Source organism: Olea europaea, unplaced genomic scaffold, assembly GCF_002742605.1.
Source record: "Olea europaea var. sylvestris unplaced genomic scaffold, O_europaea_v1 scaffold3856, whole genome shotgun sequence".
Classification (NCBI taxonomy): domain Eukaryota; kingdom Viridiplantae; phylum Streptophyta; class Magnoliopsida; order Lamiales; family Oleaceae; genus Olea; species Olea europaea.
Window position 1 is genome coordinate 8855 of NW_019258017.1, and position 12181 is coordinate 21035.

A 12181-nucleotide genomic window follows, 5' to 3' on the forward strand; every position below is an offset into this window, starting at 1 on the left:
TATACACCAAGCACAAGTATAAATCTCTTAGAACACAAAGAACTTCAAGAAAATTTAAATTTGATTTCAAATTCGGAAGGATTTTGATTAACGGAACATTGTATATTGGTATTTCTCCATAAAAAAAACCATATATATATAGACACACACTCTCCCTAACCATGAATTGACATTAATGTTTGAGAAGGTGGTATGAAAATATAACCTATTAATGGCTAGTCTGGCGAGGCCTCGTAGCTTTGTGTGACGCCCTGCACGAGGCAAGGCCGGAAGCAATGCTTGTATTGCTCAATAATCTGACGGGAAGCAAATTATGCGTACAATGCTTTTGCTAAGCATCCTAAGTTACGACTACTTCGCTTAGGAATTTTTTTAATTAAAATCTCTTTTAAGTTACAACTACTCAAGATAATTATGTATTACAAGTGGATACTTTTCTTTATGTTTAGTTAAATTCAAGTTGGGTTTCTGCAGAGAGCATGCTGTCTCAATTTATAAAAATGTGTTGCTTTAACTTTATCACATTTGCTAAATGCAAATAATAACTTACTTTTGTGATTTAAAAGTATAGCATGCTAATTATTCAAAGTATTATTTTCACCTTAGTAAACAGTTTAATAAAATTGACCTACTCAAATGCTTATAATCATAATTTGAACAAGTTTGTATTCATAGTTTAAATTGGACAATAAAATTTAAATACTAAGCAACATATGTATTAACGGTGCGACGCAAACAATATTTAAGTCTAGTAAGATAGCATCATAGAAGTACATTTTAGACGACTCAGTTTCAATCATAAATATAATATAAAATATGAATATTTCGTAGAACAATAATGTAACTAATATAAACATAAAAGGCTCTCCTCAAGTGGCACCTTGAAACTTTCGTTTAATCACATGCAAAAGATTATGCTATTTGTTTGGTTCTACTCTTACTTTATATGAGTTTCTAGGATTGTCAAAAAATTGAACTCAAGATGTAGTGATCAGATCACCAATTTTCATAATAGATACAAAAGTGTAGACAAGCTAAAAAAATAAAAATAAAAAAAATGTGTGAAGGTGCTGAAGTATATGTAGTTTTGAACAGATTAAAAACAGTATCTATCAAAACCTCATCTAGGGATCTTCAGTAATGGAATGAAATGGTTTGCCCTCAAAAAAAAATAAAAAATAAAAAAATTAATGGTCAAAAAATGTTCAATGGATATGGATCGAAACAGTAATGCTATTTAGCACACCTTAAAATATCAATCTATGTGGCACTAATATGACATTAAATGCAATGTATAATTAAATGAATAATTTAATTCTACATTTTATTGAACTTATCACTTAGCGTCACCTAGACTAGTGTTGTTACACATATCATTATTCATATGGAAAATATGTCACAAAAGTTTGACTCGGGCTTCTTTGTGCAAGAATACGACTCCTAACAACAATGTTTTTGGCCCAAAGCACAACAAAAGAGCGTAATGTGAAGTTAGTATCTGCTAGGAAGTGTAGTGGAAAAGTCAAGCAGCCCAACATAATGTGAATACAATGTATTGGTACATTCAAGTCAAAGTCTTGGTTCAAACCCTCAAGTACAATGTGTTAACTCGATCATATTTCCTTCTACCTACTCAACGTGCACCACGAATTCTATATTACCACATGCACCTATTGTTATGTGTATAAACATGTCCCTCTCACACAACCATACACATTTATTTTCTTTTTTACAAAACACCACCAAAGTCTAAGCACGAATTTTAGGCCTCGATACCCATGGTAAGATTAGGGTCAGTGGACCCCACATAAATTTGTGATTTTTTTTAAAAAAATTTTCACGTCATTTATTCACACGAGTTTTCCCCCTAGTTTTTACCTCCCAAATTCTCTTAAGCCTCAAATTTCAATCTTCTCAGTTAGCCGGCCACTTTTACTAAATAATTCTTTTCTTTCTACTCAGTTCATCTGCACTGACGCTGCGATCAACGACATTTTTCTCCCCCTCAATGTTAGAAGCCACAAAGCTCCCTACGCACAGTTTGAACCATGCTATTTGGATTGAAAATCATGGGTTGAATGATAGTCTAATTCTGTATACTGAAAATGATCTATTTGACAAAATTGATAACAGTGTAATTATATGAAAATATATAGGCATGCATGTAGTAATATATTGAATTATTTTAGTTAATATTATGCTGATTGAAAATAATTAACTATTTTTTGACTCCACGATGAAGAACATCTGACTTTGCCACTTTTTGCACCTAGACTCCATGGAAGGGTTTGGATTTCCTGACCTATTTCATAGATAAATATATGGCATACATATAGGAGGGGTGCTTCATTACATAATCTTCAAAGGAGTTGATCAAAGATTTGACTAAAATGTTTAAAAAAAAAAAAAAAAAAATTCTTAAGAAAAAAATTCTACCCATAGAAAACTAAAATGGGCTGGGAGGGTACTGAGCTAAAGCAACCTAAATCCGCCACTTACATCAAAAGGAGGGATTAAAACAATTTAAAGACAATGAAAATGGAAGTACTACTTCCTTCTTTAGTGGAGTTTTCACCTATGATTCTTGCTAAAGAAAATGAAAAAATGGCAGAAAATAAAGCATAAAAAAGTAGGCTAGGTAAACTAAGTGTATCAAATCTTAAAATTCCCATGATTTAACCTTGTACTTGATCGGCTTTACTAAAACTAATCCATCACAGTCGTTGTCCAACTCTTGATTTGCAGGCCAATTCCCTGCATTGTTCACTTCTCTATATATATTTGTTTTAGTGTAGTCCATCTAATCAATAGTATTCAATATTTCAAAGATATAGTAGTAATATAGTAATCACGGCCCTGGTAAGTTCGATATGATTATATTTGGCATGCGCCTTTGAAATATATTTGGGTGATGCAGAAGATTATTTCCTAAAATTCTAGCTTGAATAATCCATATGAAACAGCTACTGTTTCTTGAGAATGATGAGTATAAGGAAATTGCCATGCGAAAATAAGATGTGCCCTTTGATAAGGGATAAAAATTTCACATCGAATAACGATGAAAATATAGATTAACTTATAAGATATTGGGCTATTCAACTTAATAAGGTTGACCTTTAAAATTGAATCCCAAATCTTAACATGGTATCAGAACCCATTAAATTTCAACGAACGATTCGATTCGATCAGATTGAAATTCAAAAAATGAACATATAAATTTCAAGATTGATTGTTCAAAAAATGAGCCATCATCTTGTGGAGTTATGTTAAGGGATAAAAATCTCACATCGAATAACGATGAAAATATAAACCAACTTATAAGATTTTCGACTACTCCGCTTACTAAGGTTGACATTTTAAGATGGAACCTCAAGTCTTAAAACCCTTGTCATAACCTCCATACTAGATATGGTACGATAAAATTACTACATGCCGTCAACCTCTTCCAGATTGCATATTTAAACCATCTTCTAGGAGCCAATGCGGATGTAAAAATGAAGTATTAAATATAAAACATGTTGGAGTAGTTAAAAATTTGTACTCTCTTAATTAGTAAACATGCTCTTCGAAAATAGAGGTTTTTTTTAAGATGCTCCAAGTAACATAATATAATAGTTGTTTTCGAGAAATGCATAGAGATGAACATATTAACCGTGGACCCAACTAAATCGATCGATCCGAACATACTCGAATTAGTTTTTGGTAGTTTTCCAATTTGGGTGGATTAGACTTAGGCCCAAAGTTGGTGAGTCAGTTTGGATTTCGAGTTCTGCAATCAACTTGATTCAATCAAACTGACCTGACATGCAATTAAATAAATTTCCTTTCTAGATTCAATCATTTGAACCTAAATCAAAACTTCAAAACGATAGAAGCAAAAATTAGAAACGACCCTCACTCTATCTCTCTCGATCTCGATCTGTCTCACCGGCCCTCTCTCCGTCACACACTTGCATTCCTGCCTAATTTCAAGTTCATCAAAGACCAGTCTCTCTATATATATGGTGGCACTATTTTCCTTGATTTTTAATTTAAAAATTATACTTTACACACTTCTTATCGATTCTTTCTAATGAAAATATTGCTTCATCCTTTTTTTGGATTAATCTGTTTCTAATACAATAGTTAGAATTTCTAGTTTTGAGTTCAAATGTCCAACAAAAAATAATCTAATCCAAACGGGGGTGGACCCAGGAATATCATGGTTTAGTGAGGGCGGGACAGAAAATGTGCCAAAATAAATTGTAGAAGCCAAAAAAAAAAATTCTGAAAATTTTAAATTTGAAAATAGCCCAGTTGAAGGTATTTGGAAATTCGATGAAAAAGGTTGTAACCACTAGAACATTAATGGGTCCGCCCCTGGATCCAAACATCAAATTGCAAACCGGAATCTATCCAATTACCAAAGCAATGACCAACATGTAAAATGACTGTTAGAATTCGTTTGATTGCAAAAATGATATTTAGATGCAAGGAAAACGAATTTTAGGGAATTGAATTGTTTAAAAATTATTTTCATGGAAATTGTAAATTATTGCATTTTATTGGTATAATTTTTCACATGGAAAATATTAAAATAAAAGTATTTTTTGGCATTCGTTTGACTTTATTATACATGAAAATTGTCGATTAAAGAAATAGAATTTACTAATATTGGAGATGAAATTTGTTTTCATTGCCAACAAAAAAATTCAAGAAAATCATCTATCTTTTGATATTCGTTTGACTTTGTTTTATATGAAAATTGTCAATGAAAGGAAAATATTTTTTTACAATAATTCTTAGAATTTGTTTTTATTGGCAAAAAATTGAGAATTCCAATGAATTGAAATTCCTTGAAAAGCATGAAAAATCTTAGGTGGATGAAAAGCTAGAAAATAAATGCCATAAAAAAAAATAGAGCCATCAATCAAGCAAAAACATGGTATTTGAATTTATTTTTCATTTTCCACTAAAAATTTGGGTGTATCAAACACTCTTTCAAATTCGGATCAAGATTCCATTCAAATTTTAAGATTCCCTAGTAAAAATGTTATTATATATAGTTTCCAAACAGTAGTAGGTAATCTGACATAATATATTTTTTCACCCTGTAACGGCTACATTCATTGCTTGTCTCTGTCAAATATTCAAATTTAACTTTCTTCATGACATTTTTAAAAGGAGTACAATTTCAAAATTGGTCCTCAATATATTGATTTAGGAGCAAATTCGTATTAAACTTTTAAAATTAAAAATTTAGATCTATAATATTTTATTAGAATTACACAATTTAATCTCCAATACTGAAAGCGCTAAATATATTCCTAAATTGTCAAAATGAAATTCTATATAAATTTCTAGGCTCAACTTAGGGGAGCTTAAAGACCAAAAAGAAATATTGACTTGTACAAGGTCACACCGTAATAAATTGCATTTTTGCTACTTATTACATGCAATTAAACATAGCAAATGCAATTCAAATTATAAATTGATTGTCATGATTATTACAAATTAAAAGTTTAACTTTACAAAATTAAACATATGAAGATATGTCAATATTTAATACACGATAATAGTTTTTGTCATTTTGGATGGATTGAGAAATTATATCTAAATGTTGGAGGCCAACTATGATTTAAACATAGCAAATACAATTCAACACTAGCAATAGCTTAGGGACCAGTTGTGAAATTTACTCTATTTAAAATGCAATGGTTTTCTTGAACAATGCAACCATTTTTCCTCTTAAAACCCCTTATCTATTTTTTATAAAACCCCTTATCTATTTCTCTTTCCTCTTGAACAAATATATTTTTCTGTGATTTTGCCATTTTCTTCTATTGAAGCTTGCGAAAATGGGGGGTTGTTTAAGCAAGAAGAGCACTAGTGCTTCTTCTCCTAGTGTACTTCTGAAGCCGCCTGAAGAAGTTAAATCTGATACCGGAGTGGAGAAGAAGAAGAAGGCAGAACAAGAAACTGTAAAGAAAGATATTTTTATAATAAAACACAGGAAGAGCCATGAAAATGAAAGGCGGTTCGAAGATGAAGAAAGCAAAGCCAAGAACGGTGAGTTGGTGAATGGTTATGGGATTACGGGAGCAGCCCCAGTAAGGACTTCAAGTTGCACAAAAGAAGAGTTGGATGCCATTTTACTACAATGCGGTAGGCTTAGCCGGAGTTCATCTACAGGGAAGACTGCCATTTCTGGTTCCGGTGGATCGTCTGAAAATGGTGTTATTAATCTTCAGAAGGGGAGAAAATGTATTGGTTCAAAGAGGAGTTTTGATTTTGACAATGAGAATGGTAGGAAGGGACAAGATACTGATGTGAAAAATGTTGTTAATGGTGATGATGGTGGAATGGTAGGCGAGAGAGAGAGCCGCCATAGACGCCGGCCCAGCCAGGCTGTGGAGGTTGGGTCCTCATCTCAGGGGGGGACGAGGAGGAGGACGCCGAGTAGAGAAAGGGACCAGGCACGGTCGGGTAGTAGAGAAAGAGGCGGCAGTGGCAGTGGTGGAAGGAGGGTCAGTAGATCTCCAGGTCGAAGATCTGAATCTCCAATTACTAGTTCTAGTACTGCTAATTCCTCGTCTGCCAATGCGAATGGTGATAGAGGCAACCGGCCTGGTAAAATGGTTTCGGTGCCTGCTACTGTTTCATCTTTGGCAATGGATAAGAGTAATAATGCTGCTTCTGGTGAGCCTAATATGACTACTGCTGTTAAAAGGATCCAAGTGAAGAGGAATGTGGGTGCTGATGGAGCTGCTGGTTCGAGAACTAGTGCATCTCCTCGTGCTCAATCCCCAGCAAGGGCGAATGCTCGAGTTTGTAATGAGAATCAGAACATTAATTCGGGTCAGAACCACCAGCAGTTAGTGTCCTTGAGCAGAAGCAATTCAAGGAAGGCTGAGCATTCTCCTTGCAGAAGAAATCCCCTCAGTGAAATCGGCACTAATGTCATTGTGGAACACATGTCCTCTTCGCCTGGAATTAAGACTAAGAACAAAGTTCTGTCACAGGTATGCTAATTTTGAGTCCTAACTGGTTTTACAAAGATTTTCTCAATTTGTGTTGGTTCACTTCTTGATTGAATTGAAGTATGGATAATTCGGTATATAGTCAACAAAAATTCCATTGCTTTTGATACAATTATGAAGTTAGTGTATATTATCATCAATCAAATTTCGCTCACTATAGTGAAGGCAAGTTGTATAACTGGATGTTGATGGAAAAAGAGAGATGATTTTGAAATGCATGAGTTACCATTCTCTCAGTGAGTGCTGCTTGATATTGATGTCGATTTCAAAGAGGGAGTCGATATACTAAACAATTTTAGGGTGCATTACCATTTTTGTAGGATGTCAATTTTATACATTCTCTCAGTCAAATATACTAAAGAATGCTTAGACAACCTTAAACTTATGTTGGGATCTGTCACTTTTGCGCCTATGCGTGACTCTCTACAGAATGGCTAATAATCAGATTAAAAGGTTTAGGGTGCACAATTGGTAAGCAGTAACTAGCCGACTGGCAGTACGCGAAACTTCTTTTCCGTTCTGAATTTGATTCTTTATAGTCTGTCCTTTAAACAAGCAGAGAATGTTTTTCAGGTCTTTATGAATACATAACGCTGGCATGAATCGATTTCATTTTGGAATAATGCAGGCTACTGTGCAGAAGCCAAATGCTGATAATAACAGAGGTGTGCAAGGGGGCAAGAACAAACCTGACAACAGTTTAACAAATGTGAATTGCAAAGCCAAGGAGAAGCCACAGCTGATGGCTAAAGAAACTACAGAAGCATATGGACTTGCAAGTAATGTTGCACTGAATTTCGTTATTTCAGGAACCGAACATCTCAAACCCCTTGTGAAAACAAGAAGCAGATCCTCTCAGTTATCCCGAGACCTCGACATCAAACTTGAAGAGCTGTCCAATCCTACTCCATCCTATACAGCACTATTGCTAGAAGACATTCATAACTTCCACCAAACAAATAGTACGCCCCCTACCTTTTCTCTCCCACCGTGTTTGACTAAAGCCTGTTCTATCCTTGAAGCTGTTGCTGACCTCAACTCCACTACTAGGTCAAATTTATCCAGTACTTTCTCAGACGAAAAAAGAAGAAACCCCTTATCAGAAAAATTTACTAGGCGTGATGGAAAGGACCCCTTCGGGGAATCTGAGGTGGCCGTTTATGATGATTTGATGGAGCCAAGCTTTCAAAAATATGTGTCAGTGAGGGATGCTGTAGGAGGAGAATCAATACAGCAGGAATCCTCTGGCAGCAACAGTTTTATTAGCAGTCAACGACACCAGGATTCTTCTTCATGGGAACCTATTTCAGCTGATTCAACTGATGGCTGGACTTCCTCCAGGTCTAATATCAGGCAGACTGATCGAAGTCCACTGGGATTTCAGAGGCATGCCGTATCTGAAACTACCCAAGATGTCGACTTTATTGGAAAAAGCAAGCACAAAGAAGATGGATTTTGATTATCCCCTGAAATAGGCTATAATATAGTTGGAGCAAAAGGTACATAACGCCAGCAGCTGCTCCTTCAACGTAAATGTTTTGTATCCTCTTATTTCAGCAATGTTTTCATTGACAAGTCTGTGTTTATCTGGTTGCTTAACTTGCAATCTGTGCTATCACCTAGTTTCATCAATGAGACAATTTCGTTACCTTCTAACTCAAATTTTCGAAGTTTATTGGAATGATATTAATTTTTTGAACTGAATTGTATTTTTGGTTGCTAACTACAACCTTTGCTACGGTTCAGTTATTCACTGAATAGTTTGGTTGATAAATTACTTGCTTGTAAATGAGAATGGCTAAATCATTAGTTTTGAGTTACATCTTGAGCAAGCATAGCGTATAAACATGAATTATTGTAGGAATAGAGGAATGCACGAATTAAAATATATATTTCATTTACAGGCATAGCATATAAACACGAATTATTGTAGGAATAGAAGAATGCAAGAATTAAAATATACATTCCATTTACAGGTGTATTTTGTTTGGCAGCTAAAATATTGTCCATTGCACGGCCTGAAGCTGCATGATACTGCATGAATATGCCTCATAAGAACCACATCAATTTGAAAAATAAACTGATCTCTTGTAGCACAGTAGATAAGCAGTATGGCTGGCAGCAGCACTACCGACAAAAGGAGGTACAGAGAAGCACCAAATGATCACTTTTGAGCTTCTCCGGTTCTCACTAATAGCAAGATAATCAACTTCTTTGAGATTCAACAGTGAAAGAGCTACTGGAGTTGTCAAAGAGTAATGATTTATTAGGTATTTTGGTTATCCAAAAAATGCATGATATTTTCTTGAAAAAGTAGATGTCGTCCCAGGTTCATTGATATCAGAGCACAACGTTTGATAAAATCTTATCAATTTGACTATTTTTCCAGTGCATATCCATCTTCCGGTTGCCTCGTTACTTACTTTTACGCATGTATTCCATATTCCTTGTAAAGGCTACGATGGCTACCTTATGTTCTTTGTCCAAATAATATTAGCCACTATCCTTTCTAACTTCTTTCCTGTATTTTCTGCAATGAACGACACTTTGATGTGCTCTCGTGACATTCAATTTCCAATAAGCTCATCATCTTCCGTGGTCACAAAGTCTCGTGTGGTGACTTTGTATTTTTGCATGTAGAATAGAATTTGAATTTGTTTCCTCTATATTATACAGAAGTTGGTTTGCCTTTCCATTTCAAAAGAGAAATAGTTAGCTATCATCTTTGATCACCTCTATATATAAACTCCCGTTACACGAACAAATCCATTTCCGGTAACCTACAGGTTTGGAGATGAAATTTTGGTTAACCGATGGTCCTACTGATGAAAAGTGTTAAAAAGTCGTTCGTGCGCATATTTATTATAGGGTTTGGGATGTAAGTGTTAATATTATAAGGTACGGCATCTGACAGCATATTTTTTGAAAGGTTTAGGACTTTGGCAAATATTTTTTTTTTTTTAGACAACTATTACTTGAACTTTTTTTTTTCTATATACTCATTTTCAACCACAAAATTCACACAATAAAATATTCTGTACGTAAACTCAAATCTTTTTCCAACTTTTAAACCACATGTTCTCATAAAAATCACTATTCAAAATATTGTTTTTCCGAATAATGGCAATCAAATAAGGCAAACTCTTTCCTTTTTGCTTTTTAATTTTTTTTTTCCAACAATCATTTATTGTTCTCCCTCATGATTCAATTAATATATATTTTTAAGTGTAGCCAAAATGTTCAATATGAATAATTCAAATAGTTGAGCATTGAATTTTGTAATTTTTTAATACAATCATGATAAAAATATAAATGATGTTATTTAGTCCCACTGGATTATAACCTCCAATCTATGATACGTTAGATAATTGGCTAAACTAAAAGTGAAATTAAATTACTCATTAATTGTATTTATCATTTAACGTCACATAAACCAAGGTTATAACTCCAGTGAAATTAAATAAGATTATTCTAAAGAGAGTCGAACACATCTTTATTTCTAAAAGTTAAAATAAAGGAGTCTGTTAAAATTCAATTTCAAAGTTTGAGTATTTAAAATAAAAAAACATCTTAAAAGTTAGACTCGTCCCTATAATCGAAACAATTGGGAGATTTGCCTACATCGTGCGAGTCAATATCTGTCAATTTTCTAGTTCATAGTCAAAGCACTTGTATATGAGATTCATGCTTACTTTCCACATTCTAACTGTTGGAAATAAAAAAGATTGATATAATATATATCACACGATATGATCTATATGATCGCAAATAAACAAAAGATAAAAGGAAAACAATTAATTAGAATTGGAATTGAGTATTTTATTCAATTGATTAATATACTGAAAACAAATATAATAACTGTGCCTACATAATTATTCTATATTTTGAAAATATAAAACTTGTGAAAAGAATCTAATATTTATGAAGGTGCATGCCAAACCTAATAAAGGAAAGCATATTTTCTCAAAAATCCAATTTAGTTTGGGTCAAAAAATCCAACGATTCTCTCCTTGACACAAATTCCGATGTAATGAACGAATTTCCAAAGTTTCTCCACGTGAAATGTAAATCTGGCTGCATCGAAAATCCAAACTCTTCAACAAGAATAAAACTTTCTCCAACATAAAAATACAGCTACTCTTCCACTATATCCAATACAGATACATGAACCCAAATACTGAGTTTTCCAAAATTCACAAAGAATTAGAAATTACCAAACAGTATCGAAGCACACACCATAGCATAATCAACTCTCAATGCTTTCATAGAAGGCTGTACTAGTTTCAAGACCTTCAAAAATGCTAAAACTATGTGCAACCGAATCAGCATTCACATAACTATCTCTAATGGGATGAAACCGCTAATAATGGTGACAAAGCAAAATTACCCATATCCTCCGAACTCGACTGAGTAATATTCTTCAATATAGAACCCCAACCAAATCCCGAAAGTACATTACGAAATTAAATGCAACAACCCGTCCCGAATCACCCTAGTGGATCTGAAACGTGACGTGCGCCGATGATAGATGCTGACTAGATGTCAAATTTATCACCAAAGCTGATTATGAGTTATTTAAAAAAATGCAACAAAGTCAAGCGTTTATATAAAATATAATGCGATGAGCCCAAAATATTTACTTCGTGCTTCATCAATATGAATTATAATATTCAACATGTCGTGTGGCTCTCATTTGAAAATCATTAGGCTCTTCCAGCTAAAAAGAGTCAATTTTCAACTGTAGGAAAATTATGGAAAAATATATGAATTGATAGCTCAGTGAGTGAAGAAGTTCGAAAATAATTATAATTTCTCCCTTAAACATTTTTACCAAACATTCAGTTCTTATCGTTTAATATTCACATGATAGACTCATACAATTATAGAAAAAAGTAAGTCATTCTTATAACATTGTAAATATCATATCATAATCACGATATAGTCATCAGCTAATATCTATACCATCATCTCATCACATCACATGTGATCTACAAAAAAGTACCCTCTGACTAAAATATATAATCCACCCCTCCGATTAAGAACTTTCGCCACGAGGCCCCTCTGTGAACGAAAGTCGGTCTCAAAGACCTCTCATAATCAGTGAACTATATGTACACGGTCGAGACCCCTTCATTCTCGGTCCAAGATCCCTCAGTATAGTA

The 12181-nt window shown here is 33.8% G+C and overlaps 1 protein-coding gene across 2 annotated transcripts; it reads left to right on the plus strand.

Annotated features, from left to right (window-relative positions):
• Nucleotides 1-5679: 5679 nt before the first annotated feature.
• LOC111387045 (uncharacterized protein At1g65710-like) lies at nucleotides 5680-9604 on the plus strand. 2 transcript variants are annotated; one of them, XM_023011565.1, is made up of 3 exons: nucleotides 5680-7001; nucleotides 7648-8518; nucleotides 9014-9604. In XM_023011565.1, exons 1-2 carry the CDS (start codon nucleotides 5838-5840, stop codon nucleotides 8476-8478), a joined length of 1995 nt encoding a protein of 664 aa, XP_022867333.1. In that variant the 5' UTR covers nucleotides 5680-5837; the 3' UTR covers nucleotides 8479-8518; nucleotides 9014-9604. The 2 variants fall into 2 exon arrangements, with proteins under 2 accessions (XP_022867333.1, XP_022867332.1); XM_023011564.1 differs by lacking the exon at nucleotides 9014-9604 and having other exon boundaries at nucleotides 7648-8723.
• Nucleotides 9605-12181: the final 2577 nt, after the last annotated feature.

What these genes read in the sequence shown, in the direction of transcription:
- LOC111387045 (XM_023011565.1), top strand. Translation starts at nt 5,838, where the DNA reads ATGGGGGGTTGTTTAAGCAAGAAGAGCACTAGTGCTTCTTCTCCTAGT. An exon ending in AGAACAAAGTTCTGTCACAG is followed by an intron (nt 7,002 to 7,647) that starts GTATGCTAATTT and finishes GGAATAATGCAG; the next exon opens with GCTACTGTGCAGAAGCCAAA.